General features: G+C 42.9%; 1 protein-coding gene across 1 annotated transcript in view; it reads right to left on the bottom strand.

Moving 5' to 3' along the window:
• PLXNC1 (plexin C1) overlaps nucleotides 1-18,437 on the bottom strand; it is a gene marked incomplete at its 3' end in the record, with an annotated part of 139,682 nt that overhangs the window by 80,507 nt on the left and 40,738 nt on the right. Inside the window, exon 5 of the mRNA XM_082667025.1 lies at nucleotides 4,764-4,878. Within this exon, the coding sequence (XP_082523151.1) occupies nucleotides 4,764-4,878 (115 nt within the window). The remainder of the gene's footprint in view (nucleotides 1-4,763; nucleotides 4,879-18,437) is intronic.

Genomic DNA, 18,437 nt, shown 5'->3' with positions numbered 1-18,437 from the left:
AAGAGGGAATGAAGACCCAAAGAATCAGATGAGATATGAAGTTTGAGTGTCAATTAGCTAGTAATGTCCATGGGGCCAAAGAACTTCTTGCCGCATAACATTCTATCATTCTATCGACAGACCTTGCTTTACGTAACCTTTCCTCTTATTGCCAGTATGGTTATTTCCAAGTTTCTAAGTCTATAAATGCCGCCGCAATAACATCTGTAAGCTTACGGGTTTTCTTTCAAATTACTTCTTCAGAAGCCTAAGCCTGGAATTAGTGCTTCAAGCAGGATGAATATATTTATGACTTCTGAAACATATCGCCAAATTGCTTTCCAAAAAGGTTGTGTTAATTGGCATCGCCATCACTAGGTGTCAGCAAACCTTATTTTCACTTTAATTTGTACTTATTTGATAACTGGTGAAGCTGAACATACTTCCATATCTATATCCAACCCTCTAAACCTCCTCTTGTGAGAATATACACTTCTGCCCACTTACTTTTTGGTGTCTCTAGATTTTTCTTTTTACTTTCTCCTAGCTTTCATATCTAGCGATTAATATTTTGCCTGTCATAAATGTTTTTCCTGAAGTATGTGCTTTAGTCATCTCTTATTTTTCCTTGTATAGATTTTTAAAAAAGTCAAGTATATGAATATTTTTCTCTTGCTATTACAGAATATATTCCTTCAGAGCCAGAAAATTATACTTCCAAATTATCTGATGCTCAGTTACTTTCTGTTAGGTTTTTAGATGAATTTCTTAATTAGACTAAAATTTATTTTATATTTAAAGTAAAAAAGGTGAATTAAACTATGTTTCCACATTGTAAGCCAGTTATTTCATCAACTTTCATGAAATAATTCTTTTGTTTCCTCTTACGATAATGCTCTTTAAAATTTTTACATCTTTTTTTTTTTTTTTTTTTTTTTTTGGTACGCGGGCCTCTCACTGTTGTGGCCTCTCCCGTTGCGGAGCACAGGCTCCGGACGCGCAGGCTCAGCGGCCATGGCTCACGGGCCCAGCCGCTCCGCGGCATGTGGGATCTTCCCGGACCGGACCGGGGCACGAACCCGTGTCCCCTGCATCGGCAGGCGGACTCTCAACCACTGCGCCACCAGGGAAGCCCCAAAATTTTTACATCTATTTCTGAGCTTTCTACTCTATTCCATGGATCCATATTCCTATTTTTAAACCAGAGTCATGGGCCAAATTATTGCCACTATATAGGTGTTTACAATCATATGGAAATGGTCTTGCTTAAATAATTTTATTTTTCCAAGATATATCTTGGATATTCTTGACCAGTTCATATTATTATTCCAGATGAACTTTATATTAATTTTAAGACAGTCTATTCAAATTTTCACTGGGATGGCATGAAATCTAGAAAATAGATTGAGGAAGTAGTGACATTTTTATGATCTCTTCCTACCAAGAAACATAGTATATGTCTGGATATATTTAAGATGTTTTTCATATCTTCCAAGAAAATACCTTATGTGTCTTTGTTTTTATATTTGCTTATGCTTTTAATTGATAAGGTTTTCCTATTATGAATTATAAACAGCATCAATAGACCACTGCCTCACTATCTAATTACTATTACTATTGCTTAAGACAAGCTGTCACATGGCCAAAATCACTATTTTCGTAGCTGGCTTCAACATGTATCTCCTAGTAAAAATGATTTGAAAATACAGGCTATATACCTCATTCTTCAAGTTTGTGCCTGAGTACTTCTGTTGTTTTTAATGAATGGGATCTTTTATTAATGGATGTTAACAGTTTGTCTTACATGTAGTAAGGTTATTGTTACTTGAATGTTTACTGAACAATTAAAGTTTTAAAAGCTAATATATTTAGATTTTACAGATATACAACCACTTAAGATTAGCAAATAATGATATTTTTATCTATTCCATTCTAATAATTATTTCTATTACTTGTTTCTTGTATTACTACACGGGACACAACTTTAGAAACAATGTTGGTTGTATCAGTGATGGAATTGATGTTTCTGTTCTGATGTGTAAAAGAACATTTCTAGTCTCTCCTTTAGGAACCATGCTGTTTGTGGGAAATACTTTTATTCCTACATTTTTTCTGTTTTTATCAGTATAAGCCATTTTTACTGACTGTTAAAAATCTCTTTATAGGTATACAAACATATAATTTTACATAATGCAAAATGAGATGTCACGCATCCCTTTTTGTGTTTGTCTGTGTGTATGAGGATTTCAGTTGTTTGTGTTTTTGTTTGTTTTTTTTACTTGTCTCTGACCTTTCCTCCACCACATGAATCATTCCATCAGGGGAGCCTATGTTTACAACCTAGCACGAATTCTTCCATGTTTTTCTCCATGCTCAAATAACCATATAGAGCCATACATACATGAACATACACAGGGACATTTTTTGGATCAATACAAGATCATGCTATACGTACTTTTCTGCATCTTGATGTTTTTACTCAACAAAATCTCATGAAGTCCCTCCAAGACAATCGGAATTGCTCTAATTCTTTCTTTTTAATGCCAATTTCATAACGAGGATGAGGATACACTGTCTTCTCATTGTCTTGTGTAAAGAGACAAAGCTTCTTGGAAACAGAGTCTCAGTACTATATGGGTCTTTTTTTCCCATACCACGAAAGTTACTAGAATGTTATTAGGTATATGATGGGCAGTGAGCAAACACTCTTTGAACCAAGCTAATAGACAGAATCGGGGAAAACCATAGACTTCCATCTCTATGGGTCTGGGATAAGGAATTATTTAAATAACCAAAGATCTAAGACTTTCAGGCAAGTCACAGCTAACAATCAAGATAGGAAATATTTTGAAATAATATGACCAAGAAATGGAGACTGACATCTTATCGAAATTACTAAAATAATCAGCCCAAAGTTGGGTTCAAAGAATAGCTTTACTCAAATTACTAAACTCGTATCTCCTTTACCTTGAGAGTGGTGGTTAGCTGGAGAGAGTGAGGTAAAGGCTTTGTGGGAAGACTCTAGAGGGATTAGGGCAAACCACAGTGGGACTCGGGGTGGGGAAGAAAGCACCCATAGTTCTCTGGGTGGTAAACATCTTTTGTAATGTTCCAGACTAGATGTGAATGGTGATTAACTTATACTAGTGAACCCAAAGATAGGTCAGCAAATTGTGCAAGCAGCACTTTTCAGTCAATGAACAAGTTACTTTCCCTCACCTCACTGAGCCGAAGTACTACCCTTAACATTTTCAAAATGATAAAAGAAAAAAAGCTTTGTGTAATCTTAACTCATCGGAGTTCTGGGTGTATTCAATGATCATGGTATTTTCTACCAGTCTCTATCAGCACTAAAGTCGGCTATTCTGCAGACTGATAAGAGAAATAAAAGTTTGGCCATACCTATACTTCGATGCGTAAGCATCCTTTTCACAGAATCTATTCATTCTGGTGCAGGGCTGATGGAGGCTTGGATGAAGGCTTCGACAGGTTTTTTTTGCCCACCCCCCCCATCCTCCACACTGCCACCCACACGAGGACAACAGAAAGTGACAACAGTCAGATAACTTGAAATCCATGAGTTCTGATCAGTTATGACCTGAAAGCTTGATTCTTTTTATTATTTATCCCTCATTAAATGCTCTGGCTCTCCTTTATTAAATGTTAAATCATCTTAAGTGGTACGGTTCTTGCTATTTGAAATGGCAAAGTGTAAGGAGAAAGAGAAAGTGACCCATCTCCTTGTTAATGTGGCATTCAAATAAAACAGAGTGAGCTCGACAGACAGGTCAAGGCTGCTGATGGTGATTCTGTACAGTTATCCATAATACAAGAGCTGTAATTAGGGAGAAAATGTCTCCTTCCAGCCACCGAGACTGCAAGGCAGGAATTCCATTCTCCCATGGGGCGCAGTTGGTATGTGAATCAGAAAATGCCTGAATATGCTCACGTTGCTACCTTTCTCTCATCCAATGACAGGGCTGCTGTGCTGCCCATGGCGGTACTGCCATAGCAAGAGCCCATGGACTTTCCAGGGAACACTCCCTTGGGATATTCACTGCCCACATTGCTTTCTCTCCCTCTCTATCAACATCACCTGAAGCCATGCGCATAAGACAGTTGTCAAGAGAAGTCTGAACACATCAGGAAAAGAAACCATAAAACAGCAAAATTCGACACTTAAGACACATTTAAGGAATCTTGACCATGAATCTGAACTTATTTTTTTTCTCGCTTTTTTAATCAATGTGGGTTTTTTTTTAAAGATTTTTTTTTTTTGATGTGGACCATTTTTAAAAGTCTTTATTGAATTTGTTACAATACTGCTTCTGTTCTACATTTTGGTTTTTTGGCCACGAGGCATGTGGGATCTTAGCTCCCCGACCAGGGACTGCAACCCGCACCTCTTGCATTGGAAGGCAAAAGTCTTAACCACTGGACTGCCAGGGAAGTCCCTATCAATGTATTTTTCTGAGACATTAGTAGTCCATCTTTTCCTTAATTTCAACAAATAAAGGTCATCTTTAGCTGTGTAAGATGACAAACTCCATGAGGGCAGGCCCATGATGTGTCTTATTCTCTGTTACCTCCCCATCACCTTGCAGAGTGTATGGCATCTGGTGGGCACTAAGTATCAGTTAACTAAATGAGTTTGATAATTTGACAATGAGGATCTCATAACTAAGCTTATTTGATCACTAATGGATATTTTACACACAGAAGGAAGCTGGCGTCAGTTGTGTAAAATGAGACAGTAGAGACCAGTTAAAAATCTTTCCTCTTACCTTATCTTTACTGCTTCGAAATAGGTAAATTTCAGGGCACTTTTTAGCTCCAGATGAAATATCCAGCCAGTTTTCTGAGTTCTTTAAATGCACACAATCTTCTTTAAAAGTACACCTATCAAAAAAGAAAAAAAAGGGGGGGTAGCAGCACACATGCATCAGTTAAAACTTTCTCATACTTGGCTTCGGTTCAAAATGCCAGGCTTTATATAGTGGATTACTGATTTCAAGAAAGAATAAGAACACGATGCGAAAACCATGAAAAGCAACAGGAAACCAGCAGAGCATTTTTTCCATCATGTCTCAGAGCAGAGAACAAATGTGGACATGTTGAACTTAGACTCCTGAGCCATCTCTCTCAAGATAACATTGCCAAATACATCCAAAACACAGCTTCCCCTGCATCCTACAATTAAAGAGCCCCCTTCTAGAAAAACCTGGTACAGAACAGCTCAAGAAAGGGTTCACACATTGTATACATTTTAGGTTTGCGATTCATTTCTAGAATATCAACCCATTGTGTAACTTTTTTTGTTGTTAAAAAAAAATGAAAGTGACCATTTTGTGCTTTGCAGTATGATAATCAAATAAACATATTGCAAGGGCAGAGTCTTCCCAAGAATTTGATAAGACATTCCAGAACCATCTGCTACATAACATTTATTTCGACAGATGTCAAATTATATCAAAAGATACTGGGTAAAACATTTGCCAGGGCCGCTTTGCCAAGTCGGCCAGCTCAGAGGATGCCCCCAAATAAATGTTAGGCTGGGGTCAGGGCCAACTACTTTTTTTTTTTTTTTTTCAGGGCCAACTACTTTGATAAACACCATCATAAGCTGAAAGGTGAGATCACCGCTTTGCTTGACGCCTGTCTCTGTCACTCTAGGTCACGCGAACTTGGAAACTCTTGCCTCACCAGCAGGGCCGCCAACTTAACAAGAAGAATGAACACCAAGGGCCCTGTGATTTCCGAATGGTGTTGGGCTCCACAGACATCCCCTGAACGGTATCAAGGAAAAGAACAAAACGTCTGTTACCTCTGCCTCCTCGAGGCCCAAGGTTAAAACGAAGGGGTGGAGGAGAACTAGTGACAGTAAGTTTTTAAAAAAACCGAAAATCCATGAATCATGTGAGATTGAAAAGCAACTAAATAATAACCACATTCAGCTCTGGGGAGTCCCTGAAAGGATGTGAGTGGAGTGAGGTGTGGTCCCCAACAGTGCATTTGACTTCACAAGCATTTTATTTCTTCTTCTTCCTCTTCTCTCTCTTTTTTTTAATTCTTAAGAATTTAGGCCCCATGGCTTCATCTTTGAGCGCTGAGCTAATTTGAATATGACAAAAATAGAACAGGAAGCCAGCGAGTTTCATTAACCCTCACCCCCAAGTGCAATACTTTCAGCATGTCATCATATTCTACCATCCTGGGGAGCCCTGCTTTCAGGGAGCACATCTGTGCCCAAACTCTCCTCCACCTGTGTCATCTCCTTCTCCGTCTCATGACCGCGGGGACTTTCATCAGCAATTCTCCAAAGCCATAAATTCACCTGACCCTTGATGACTACTTCGTCCATCACAGACATTAAGTTCAAATTAAACCTCCTTTTCAACATCAGGGAGAGTTTGCGATGGAGGTACACGTACGGCTGGATTGAAACACGGAATGATGAGGTTGGTTTCCTATTTTGTATTTGGAAGTGATGATGACTGTCAAAAACTACCTGCCTCTCAGAGGCATTCTGGTTTGTATAAGGCACTTCCTCTGCCTAAAAAAAGGCAAAAAAAAAAAAAAGAGAAAAAAGTCAGTTCTAGAGTGACTGGCGTACAAATATTTTTGTAGGCTCTTAATACTGCCTGGGAGTCAAGGCCTAAGGCTGCCAAAAAAACAAGTGTAAAATATTTCATACAAATAGTGCTACAATTTGCCAATTTGTAGGCAGAAAACGGTAGTGCCACTGAATTATCAGTCCCTTTTCTGACCTCCTATGGCATCTCTTGTCAGCACCACACATTTGGGTATTTAATCATATGCTGCCTTGAATTACAACTTAACTGTTTCATATGTCTGTGTCATTTCCCCCCAAGTAAGCTGTAAGATCCTCAAAGGAAAGGAAAGTGTCTTTAATATTTCTTCTATAAATCCTTCAGTGTCTGGCAGCATGGTATGCAAATACTAGGGTTTCAATAAATATTTTTGAATGAATGGATGAAACATGAAATCTCTACAGGTCCTTTCTGTAGGTGATTTTTCTTTCTAGAGTTTCCTTATGATTTATGTCTGACTTATACTTGCAGTCAAGAGACTATCTTTAATGTAAGCTAAAAGTTTGAATCTGGGGCCAGAGAGGCAACAGATTAGAAGTTGAGGTTTTCAGTTTGTCTTTTTGGGGGAAAAAAAAAGAAGAAAAAAAATATATACATGGACCTTTCAATTCCTATTTTGTATAAGGTGAAAACAAAATTTAACCATGTTAAGCAACTAAACATAAATTCCTGGTTTATAAAACACCTCTGAGATTTCTAAACTCTCATTCCTTGCTTCTCACCAGCTGAAAAATAAAAATAAAAAAGCAAACTGTGACACCAAGAATGAATAACCAGATGGTCAACCAACAACAATATCTTATTACTTCTCCAGTACGGCAGATTATAAAATCTTCACGACAGCACGTTACCCACACAGATTTCTTCAGGAGGGGGAACAGATCTTACAGCTCCCACGTTTTAGTAAACAAAACTAGTTACTTTGAAATGGTCCCTTTTGAAAGCCATCACTCTTATTCCTATACATCCACGAAAGCAAGGGTCAAGTGCATAGACACTTAAGCCTTTGCCCAAATACAATTAAAATCTCATTGTCAGACTCGACTCTCGGTGAGGCGGATCCTCAATGAAGCCGTCTCAAATAGGCTGATTTCTTAACTGGCTTCATTACAATTTCTTCAGGCCACAGATAGGAGGAAAATGGGATTCAAATTAGAATGAGCGCATTCTGGAAAAAAATGGCAGAGATATGTTTGCTTTTCTTATCTTATGCTATTGCCCCACTCTCTACGGAGGATCTCTCCAAAAGTCCTACGCCTCCCAACCAGTATTTTATTTTTCTAGTCCTTATTTCCAGCTAGCTCTCTTGCCTACAAAATAAGGCCAATGTGCAGACACTAGCCTACTTGCAAATTAGGAAACAGCCAGCTCAAATGCAAAGAAAAAAACTGCCTGAAGAAAAAAAAAAATCCCCAAACCCAAAAGTTAATTTAAAAAAACCTTTGCTAGGTTAAAGAACCGTGGATGCAATTTAGTGAATGAAACTATTTAACAGGCTTGTTCATAAAATCTGCTGTAGAGCTTAATCTATTCAAAATAATAAGAGTTTGAGATTGTCACTCACACTATTCGAGTACGTGGACCAACCCTCCCAGACCCCTAACTCGTAACGTTCATTCAAAACCTACCCCGGCACCGACTCATGAACAGGGAGATTCCAGACACTTGTTTCTAAGTTTGCTGTTTGGAATTCAGAAAGCATTTGCATACAATGGGTTTGCTTCCTGAGTTTGTGGAAATCTGTCTAAACCCTGATGTCCCTGAGTAACTACTCCACCATGTACCTGCCTGGAAGGAACACTGCCCCATGCCTGGCACTGTTCTGAGTGTTTACAGTTAGTCTTCCCCCATTAGTCCTCACAACCACCTCATTCTACAGGGGTGAAACGGAGGCTCAGAGAGGTGCAATAACTTGCCAAGGGTGCACAGCCCCAAGTGGCTGAAGTCTGGTTTCAGAGCCCCACGCTTGGCCCCTCGGCTGCAGGGCCTCCTGTGAGCCCTAACTGCCATTTAATAAGGTGCACAAACACCATGACATGTAGAGTTCCTCCTGGCTTCCTGGGGCCCCAACAGTGGTTGGAGAGGGGGCTGTGCCAGGATGAGGCGACAGAGATGAGGACCCCAGGAACAGATGAAAAGAGAAGGTGAGACAGCGCATCCAGGACGAAGAGGGGAAGCAAGGATTCGGGAGGAAAACAGGCGCGGGGTGGGGGGGAACCTGAGAGGCCTTGAATTTTCACACATCACTAGCCCTGAATACAAAACATCCAACTAGAGGTTAAAATTCCAGGAGGCCCCAACTCACAAATCTATTGTGTTCCAGAAATTTGCTTGCAAACCATCTGTTTGTAATATGGAATACACTTTTCTCCCCACAGAAATAATGTTATAAACAGTGATTAGGTCTCCAGGTTAGCCCACAAAACCTGTTTATCTGTAATGTAACTTCAGTTCTATCTATCTGCAGTATAAGAGTAGCAGAAAACAATGAGATTGAAGCCATTTGCATCGTATAACAGTTTTTCTTCTTTACTTGTGTTTCTGCTCAGCTGGTAGTCTGGGAACAGTGCCCAGCTGGATCGACTTGTAAATTTATTGTTACAGTATTGTATTTATACAGTATTTCTATTTTTTTTTAATGGGGATGGCTTAAATTATTGTTTTCATGCCAACATAAAGAACAGGGAGACCCACCTCTGGAAATGAGTTGAAGTTTCCAGGCAGGTGAAATGCCCATGGGATGGGCTGGGGGACCTTGAGAATCTGACTCTATTAGGCTAAAATCTCTCGGTAAGAATTTAGCACTTACTCAAACTTGAAATAGAAACTCTGAACTCAGACATGTAACTTCTACTTCCTGCTGCTCGAATTTCATCAGCATCTTCTAATCTAATTGTTCACCAAGAGCAGACAATCCCTGAAGTAAACTGATAACTAAATATCTGGTAATTGGCTTGAATGGGAGCAGTGGTGTGACCTGTTCCAAAGATTCTCTACCGATACAATATCAGAAAACTTTTAACAAGGAAACAATCCAGCCTCTCTCTCAGGAAACAGGAGACTGTGTCCATCCTGTGGGTAGATTTCTGCCACAAGAGCAAAGGTCTTCCGCTAAGTGATTTGAAACAGCTGTCTGCATTTTTCAGAAAGGCACGGAGTCCAGAGGAAGGGCCACGTGGTCCCCAGAATCAGGGGGCTTTCATTAATGCTGTCAGTCCACAAGATGGAGAAACCAATCTCGACTGAAAAGAAGAGAATTGGAAGTCACTGTGAAAAACTAAACTCTGAATTGCAGGCCTCCAGAGTCAGCCAAGGGGGATGCCAAAATACGAGACCAAAATAACTTGCCGGGAAAGCTGAAAAACTGAATTTCAGCTCCAGTGATGAAGATCCAATCTACATAAGAAAATGATGCTAATAACAGAGACAATTTAGAAGATTTGTTTTTTTTAAGTGAAAACACCTCACCTGCCAAGAGACGTTCTTTCACATGATTTGATCCACTTATTCTTCACAAAGCTATGAAGTAGGTACAACAAATTTCCCTGCTTTACAGCTGGGGGAAACTGAGGCACGGAAGCCTCCATATTGTTTTCCCAAGGTCACAGAGTTAGGAAGCAGAGCGGCTGAGATACCAAACCAGGCAGTGCAGCTTCCGAGTCCATGGTCTCATCTCCTACCCTGTAATGCCCCTCATAAGGGCTCTCACTCACTGAGCCCTCCCCAGGGGCCAGGCACTGTTTCTAGACTTTCCGGGACTTAACTCGTTGATCCTACAACCACCTCAGGGAGTAGGTATTGTTATCGGCTCCATTTCAAAGACGAGGAAACTGAGGCACGGAGAGGTTAGCATGCTATGAATCTCAGCAGTCTGGCACTGGTATCCATACTCTTACTACTGTGCCAATGCCTCAAAATGTTCAAAGGTTTCCGGCATAGCAATGTCATGAATGCCAAGATAAAAGTAAATATGTCCTCCCAGAGCTTGGGCCTTACGGGAAAATATAGGTTTTATTCCACTTCTCAGCATTTCTCAAAGTGTGTCCTTCGGGTTGTTTTAGGTGTTAGTGTTAAAGGAGGGTCAAGAAATTTGGGAAACACTAAATAAAATTAATGGTCTTCTCTATTGCAGGACTTCTCAGAGCCTTGAATATGCCTGTGCGCTTTGTAACTTTCCAAGACAGAAACGGATGATGCACCATCTTCCAACGTTTTTGTTGAGGGATTAGAAGTTCTAGCCATGCACGTTGGGAAACACTGCCTGATCTCAGTTAATGAGTAATAATCCAAACGGAAGATCAAATTAGAAAACTTCGGGCCTTTTTTTACTCTTTTTTTCTCATCTCTCATACCAGTTGATTGTGACCTATTAATTCCAAGCATTTCTCTATACTATCTCCTGCAGTCCGCCTCACCCATCACTTCTCACCTAGGCTCCTGCAGCAGCCTTCTGATGGGCCTCCCTCCTCCCTGCCTACAGTCAGCCTCCACAACAACATCTAGGTATTCTCAAGGACAGAACTGATCACACCACTTCCTACTTAGGAACCCTCAGTGGCACCCTTTCACTTACACCAAACGCCTCTACCTACATCACTTTCATGACCGGTGGCCTAGAACACACATTTCCACACTCATCTCAGTACTCAATACCATGATCGAGCTCCTGCTTTCCTCTCCAAACTCATCCCCAGGCAATCATGGGTTGATAAGTCTGTCTCTCTAGCCTACAAGCTCCTAAATACAACGGTCGCTAATATCTAGTGCGTGGTGCCTCACAGAGAGCAGTTACTTAATAAACACATGCAGTGAAAACTGCCCAGCTCTTCCTGGCATGTGCAGAATGCCCCAGGGCCTGCAATACTGGTGAAATGGTGTTCCTAGTTCAATGTCACCTCCTCCATATCTACCCAGCCTCCAGGCAAAGCAGTCGTGCCCTCCTCTGTGTCCCCATGGGCACCTTACAAATGTTACAAAGCACAATGCATTGGTTGCTAATTGCCTGTCTCTCTGACCAGACTATAAGATCCCCAAGGAAAAGGCTAACCTTATTCACCTTGGCACCCCCAGGGCCTAGTGCCATATCTAGTATTCCTTCTACAAATATTGTCTGAGTGCCCACAAGACATCAAACACTGGGCACTGGGGACACATGAATACCTAAGCCAGTTAAAGCTCCCCTCTTAATGAGCTTATATTCTGTTGAGGCACACAGACAAAAACCAAATAAGCAGACAATAATTTAAATAGTTTCAAACTGAGGTAAGTCTTCTGCAGAAATCAAAAATATAGCAGGAAGGAACTACTTTAGATAGGCTGGTCAAGAAAGATGGCATTTCAGCTCAGATTTCAAGGATGAAAACAATCCAGCCACATCAAAAGTAGTGGGAACAGCATTCCAGGCAGAAGGAACAGCATGTGCCAAGACCCTGAGTTCACTGAAAGCTTGGTCTCTGCAAGGAACTGATTAAAGACCAGACTGGCTAGACTTCAGTGAAGGAAGGGGAGAGTAGAGTGGGTCTGCCAGTTACAAGCCAGTGACCTTGGGCAAATCACATGCCCTCACACTTGTGTCTCCGGCTTTCCAACTGTAGAAACGCAGATAATAATTGTTTCTATCTCATGGAGCTGTTTCAAAAACGTACATCTATTTAACTGAGGCTTCCAATAATGCCTCAGTAAATCGTTGTTATTATATTTATTACACAGGCAAGTGAAACAGAATTTAGGTAAAAGGTTTGGATGACATAAGCCAAACACACACACAAAATCATAGAGATGCAAGAGGGATCTGGGCAATAGGGGTAACCAGACTGCCTTCTGCATTGCTCACGTACACCAGGTCAACAATCATCCTGCCTTTTCCATGTAAGGAGGCAGACACAGCTCACGGCTTCTTGGAAGTTCCTTTTTTTAAAAAATAAATTTATTTTTATTTATTTTTGGCTGTGTTGGGTCTTTGTTGCTGCACACAGGCTTTCTCTAGTTGAGGCGAGTGGGGGCTACTCTTCGTTGCAGTGTGCAGTCTCCTCATTGCGGTGGCTTCTCTTGTCGCAGAGCATGGGCTACGTGTGCAGGCTTTGTGGCTCGCGGGCTCAGTAGTTGTGGCTCGTGGGTTCAGTAGTTGTGGCTCGCAGGCTCAGTAGTTGTGGTGCACGGGCTTATTTGCTCTGTGGCATGTGGGATCTTCCCGGACCAGGGCTCAAACCCATGTACCCTGCATTGGCAGGCGGATTCTTAACCACTGCGCCACCAGGGAAGCCCCTTGGAAGTTTCTTAATCACAACCCTCCTCCTCCCAAGGGTTCTTCGGGTCTCCCTATGCCTTGAGCCCCAGCTATGAGAGCACCTCCCATGGCGTATTGAAATTATTTGGTCAGTGCCTGCTTCCCACACTAACCTGTGAGCTTCTCCAAGGCAGAGCCTCATTCATTTTTGTTTCCCCAGGGGCTAGTATCTGGCCTGGTATTCAACAAGCGTTAGCTAAATTGGATTAAGAATTAAATTTTCAAGTGACTAAATTCTGGTCTACGTCTCCATGATACCAGCATTAAGTTGTTTCATTGATTTTTGTTCACTGGGCTGGCCAGTTAACTGGCGTGGTGGAAAACCAACCTTTGTCTTGAAACTTGGAGCTATTTAGCACACGTAAAACACATCTGCAGACTGAAACACTCACACAAAAGGGAGCTGTGGCCTTCACCCCATGTGGTTCTTTGGTGGGTGATGAGTGCACTAAAAGTTGGTGATTTAATTTCCAAATGCAAACCCTGAACTGAAGAATTTAAGGGAGGCATTCGTAAAAAACAGGTAGCAAGGAAATAAAGATGGGAAAATGATGTCTCTTGAGTCAGGAAGATCTGGGTTCCAAACTGCTCTCCCACACATTTGTTCTGTAACAGGGAACACATTCCTTAGCCTCTTAGGATCTCAGTTTCCCCACCAGTAAACAGCTGGCAGCGGTAACAACCCCATCTTCCAGAGAGCAATACTGAATCCCACATGGGGCATTTCAGAAATGGTCCATTCTCCATAGAGCGGGATACAAGTGCCCAAATGTTACAAAACATCACAAGAGCAAAAACACAAAAGACTGGCAGGAAGGCTTCCAATGAAGATATGAACATCTGTTTGAATGTGGAGGAGTTGCTGGGAACAGGACAAGTACTAGGTCACCAAGACAAGTGAAAACATTTGAAGAATTTTTAAAAGCCAATCGATACATACTTACAGAATTGCTTGCTGCCTGAGATAAGGTCATTTCAAAACAAAAAATCTATTCCATTAAAACATATATTTACTAAAAGGGGTGTTCCTAACGGTACCTGCTTGAGTCAGGCTACATCAATTAAAGAGATGCGAAGATAAGTAGTTTGGAGGCTGAGGTTGGACCAAAAACAAAACTGGCTTCTGAGTACGGTAAGCGTTCCCCCTGTGCCAGCCACTGTCAGCTGTCCAGGCGCAAAGAGCTGGGCACCTTCATAGTTTCAACCCCTCTTCACCTTCTGCTTTGAAATACTCCCAGCTCTTCTAACAGCTGGCAAAGATGATGAAGAACCCAGGGGATTCATGTCCACCCAAGACCCGCCCCTCCCAGCGTGAGAAGGCCCCCAAATCCCTTTCAGCATCTTCGGTAACCCAGATGCCCGGGTTTGGCCTCTGCCAGGGTAATTCAGTGATGCCCCCAGGCCTGAATAACATATTCCTCTCTGCTCCCCACTACTTCCACCCCACAGACAGCTGTCCCACTTGCTTCTACACAATTAGTTGGCACAATGGGGTCCTCACACAAGGAGGTGGGGCCACCCCAAAACCCCATTATGATGATGATCGCTGCCATTAGAGCTGCACTGGACCATAAAGGAGTGTCACTGCACAGACTTCAGGCACGAGGACACATCCCGAATTGGAAGGAAAGGAGGGACAGATGCAGAATTAGAACCATGTTTCACCTCAAACTGTCTTCCCAGCCACTCGGCTAGATGAGGTCATAGCCTACGAAGGGGGCCATCCCCAAAGTGGAGTGTGCTCCTTTGGGTCTTTGCTCAGCTGTCCCCTTCTCCATGAGGCTTTCCAGGATCCTCTGGTTGAAACTAACCTCCCCTGCCTCCAGTCAGCATGCCCTACCCTCTCCTTGCTTTATTTTTCTTCCTAACAGTGATTCCATCTGACATGCTATTTTCTTCCTTATTTTCACACTGTCCATCCCCCCTCACGTAGTGGGTCGAATAATGTGGTCCCCACAATTCACATCCACCCGGAACCTCAGAATGTGACCTTATTTGGAAACAGGGCCTTTGCAGATGTAACGAGTTAAGGATCTCAAGATGAAATCGTCCTGGATTTAAGGTGTTCAATGACTAGTGTTCTGCCAAGAGAGAGGAGAAGGACATTTAAGGCCACATAAAGATGGAGGCAGAGGTTGGAGATATGCTGCCAGAGGCAAGAAACACCAGGAGCCACCAGGAGCTGGAAGAGGAGAGGAAGGTTTCAGCCCTCGAGCCTTCAGAGGGAAAGTGGCCCTGCTAACAGCTTGATTTTGGATTTCCAGCCTCCAGAACTGTGAGAGAATAAATCTGCATTGTTTGAAACCACTGAGTTGGTGACCACTTGCTATGGCCGCTCTAGGAAACTAACACGGCTCACTAGAAGGACCCCCATGAGGGCAAAGATTTGGGGCTGAGCTGTTCACTGCTAGAGAATCCTGGTGCTTAGAACCGTGTCTGACACACACTAGGTACTCAATAAAGATCTGTTAAGTGAATGCATGGATGCTTAAACTTTCAAGCTGGAAGGGTTTCTATAACTCAGGTTGGCCCGGAGTTCCATATTTAAACCAGTCATCCATGGTGGGTCCATTTGGACCAGGCTCTGCCCTCTCCTCCCACCACCATGAGGGATGTCTCCTTTGTTTCTCCTCCCTTTCACTATAGTGGTAGGGAAAGGTACTGGCTTGGGAGTTAGAGCTGAGCCTAGATTTGAATCCTGGTTCCACTACTTACACAACCTGTAGTAAGCAGATTAATGGCCCCCAACGGTGTCTATGTCCTAATCTCTGGGACTTGTTACCTTACATGGCAAGAAGGACTTCAAAGACGTGATTAAGGATCTCAAAATGGGGAGATTATCTTGGATTATCCGAGTGGGCTCAAAGTAATCACAAGAGGTTGCATGAGAGGAGGCAGGTGGGTCAGAGTCAGCAAAAGAGATGTGATGACGGAAACAGAATTCAGAGCCAGAAAGATCTGAAGAGGCTAGAATGCTGGCTTTGAAGATGCAAGAAGAGGCCACAAGCCAAGGAACGTAGGCTGCCTCCAGATACTAGAAAAGACAAGGAAACGGATTCTCCCTAACAGCCTCCAGAAGGAACAAAGACCTTTCTACACCTTGGTTTTAGCCCAAGATGAAACCCACCACGGACTTCTGACCTCCAGAACTGCAAGATAATAAATGTATGTTGTTTTAGGCCAGCAAGGTTGTGGTGATTTGCTACCGCAGCAGTAGGAAATGAATATAGAAACCTAAGGCTGTTTTCTCTTCTCAAAAGTGGGAATTGTAATAGTACTTTCTTCACAAGGTACCAGGAGGACTAAACGGAACATGCATGGAACATTCAGGGCACAGCATCTGATGTGTGATAAGCATATTCTCCTCCATGCATGGTGACCCTGCCTCCTGGCTGGGCCTGGACTCAAGGCAGGCTTCCTGGAGAAGGGGCCCTGCAATAGCTTTCTGAAGGATAAGTGGCCACATTCTGATGGATTCCTCTACTGAAAAGCCCTCAGGGGCCTTCTTTGCTACATAGTGCCCGCGTCTCATGATGGCAGACCGAACCAGAGTAACTCAGGTTTCAGAAGAATGTGGCGATGGGTTACCATGCACCAGGCGTTGTCTTGGTCAAGTTTTCAGGCAATAGCAGCTCATAGGCCTTAGGGTGGTTGATTGGCCCTGGGGAGGCTTGAGGAAGGAATGTCTCTTGGGAGAGAGAGGGAAGACAGACCTCAAGACAGGAGAGCAATGCAAGGAACTGGGTTTGTCCATAAGCAAATCATTGAATTCTTTTTGCTTATTACTCTGGGGTATTGAGGATGAATATGTTTAGCAGGCAGATTTTAGTTTTTCTCTCCAGTGTTCAAATCCCCTTCTGCTACCCCAACGCTTTCAGAAAGTCTGTTGTCAGACCAGGTTGAGAAATGACCTCGTTCACAGGGTCACGTGTTGAACAGCCAGCCAGCAGATGAAAACCTAAAAACTGCTACCAGGGGCTGCTTGGAAGTCTTCTAACTGTAAACGTGGAAGCATGCAGAAGGATATGAGTAAATGTTAAATTTATACAAACAAGTGAGGGAAGCGCACAGATACCTTATAATTCGCACACCTGGGGCCTTTGTCCCCGCCCTGAACACATCCTGGGCAGGGTGGGGCATTCTGGGATGGACAATAAAGATGAGTGTGGCCTCTCCTATGTGGCCCATTTTCTGAAGAGGACCCAGCCCTGGTTCCATTACGTGATTGGGACCGCAAGTGGAGCCCATGGTGGTGGTGGGAGAAGTGGAGAGGTATGTGAAATTTGGAGAAACAGCCGCTAAGTAGATGACTCAGGAAGAGACGTGAGATCAACTCAGTCTTTATAAAATATACTAGAAGACAGTGACCCTAGGGGGGGTAGGAGTGGCAAGTGTGGTACAATTAATGCTTGGGTTAACGCACTTCATGTTCTATATACAATGCCATCAGGATCATCTTTTAAAAACACAAATATTATCGTGCCAGTCCTCTGTTGAAAACCCTTTAATAAGTTCCCAGCACCAACTAATAGAGTCCAAACTCAGAGCCCTTCCCATCGTGGTCCCTCCCATCTACTTCCTTGCTTCCAGAGCCAGCGCTGGGGTAACATGATTCAATTTGCCATCCCCTAAAAGATCTCTTATTGTAGTGACTTCCCTGGTGGTCCAGTGGTTAAGACTCTGTGCTTCCACTACAGGGGGTGCGGGTTCGATCCCTGGTCGGAGAGCTAAGATCCCACAGGTCGCATGGCCAAAACAATAGAATAAAATGATCTCTTTATTGTGCTGGTTCCGCTCCCTGAACTACCTCTCACCCGCTCCTTCCCTCAGGGAACGTCTACTCAGGCCTCAAGACCCATTTTTTTCCTCTTCCCCAGGACCCAATTTTAATGCCACCTCCTCTCTGAAGCCTTTCCCAACCTAGGTTACAACCAACGGCTCCTTCCTCTGGGCTTCCGCCATAGTAGTAGCTAACATGACTTGAGTGCTTGCTATGAACAGGCACTGTGCCTAGGACTTTATGCACATCATCCGGTTTAATTCTCTCAGCAACCCTGCAAGGGAGGCACCGTTACTAGCCCTGCTTTACAGAAGAGGAGATCTGGCACAGGGAAGATAAGAAACTTGCAGGTCACAAAGAAGCCTGGATTCAACACCACACACTGGCTCCAGGTCTGCGTTCTTCCTGCTGCCAGTGTGGAAGTCATCCCCCTGCATCACTGGGCACCCCAAACTGGCTAGTTCTCCGACATTCCGGCTCGGTCAATGACACCTCTGTCCCTCTGGTACACAAGGCAGATACCCACACTCTTTGCCCTATCATCTCAACAGCAAAGCCCCTGCACCTATGAGACTCAGCTCCACATCTCTTGGGAGTCCTTCTCCATCTGACTTGGGTACCCATGCTTTGGGCTCCAACCTAGTGCCTCGTACAAGGCCTGGAACACAGTAGGAATCCAGTGTATGTTTGGTATCATTTCTTTACTTTCTTTGTGAGGACTCAGATCGAGGGAGAAAGAATACATCTTCCAGAAAAACGGTGGCCACTTTGATAGTGTATT

The sequence above is a fragment of the Grampus griseus genome (assembly GCF_964374135.1).
Source record: "Grampus griseus genome assembly, chromosome: 11".
NCBI classification, from domain to species: Eukaryota; Metazoa; Chordata; class Mammalia; order Artiodactyla; family Delphinidae; genus Grampus; species Grampus griseus.
This window is presented reverse-complemented; position numbering and strand designations above follow the sequence as displayed.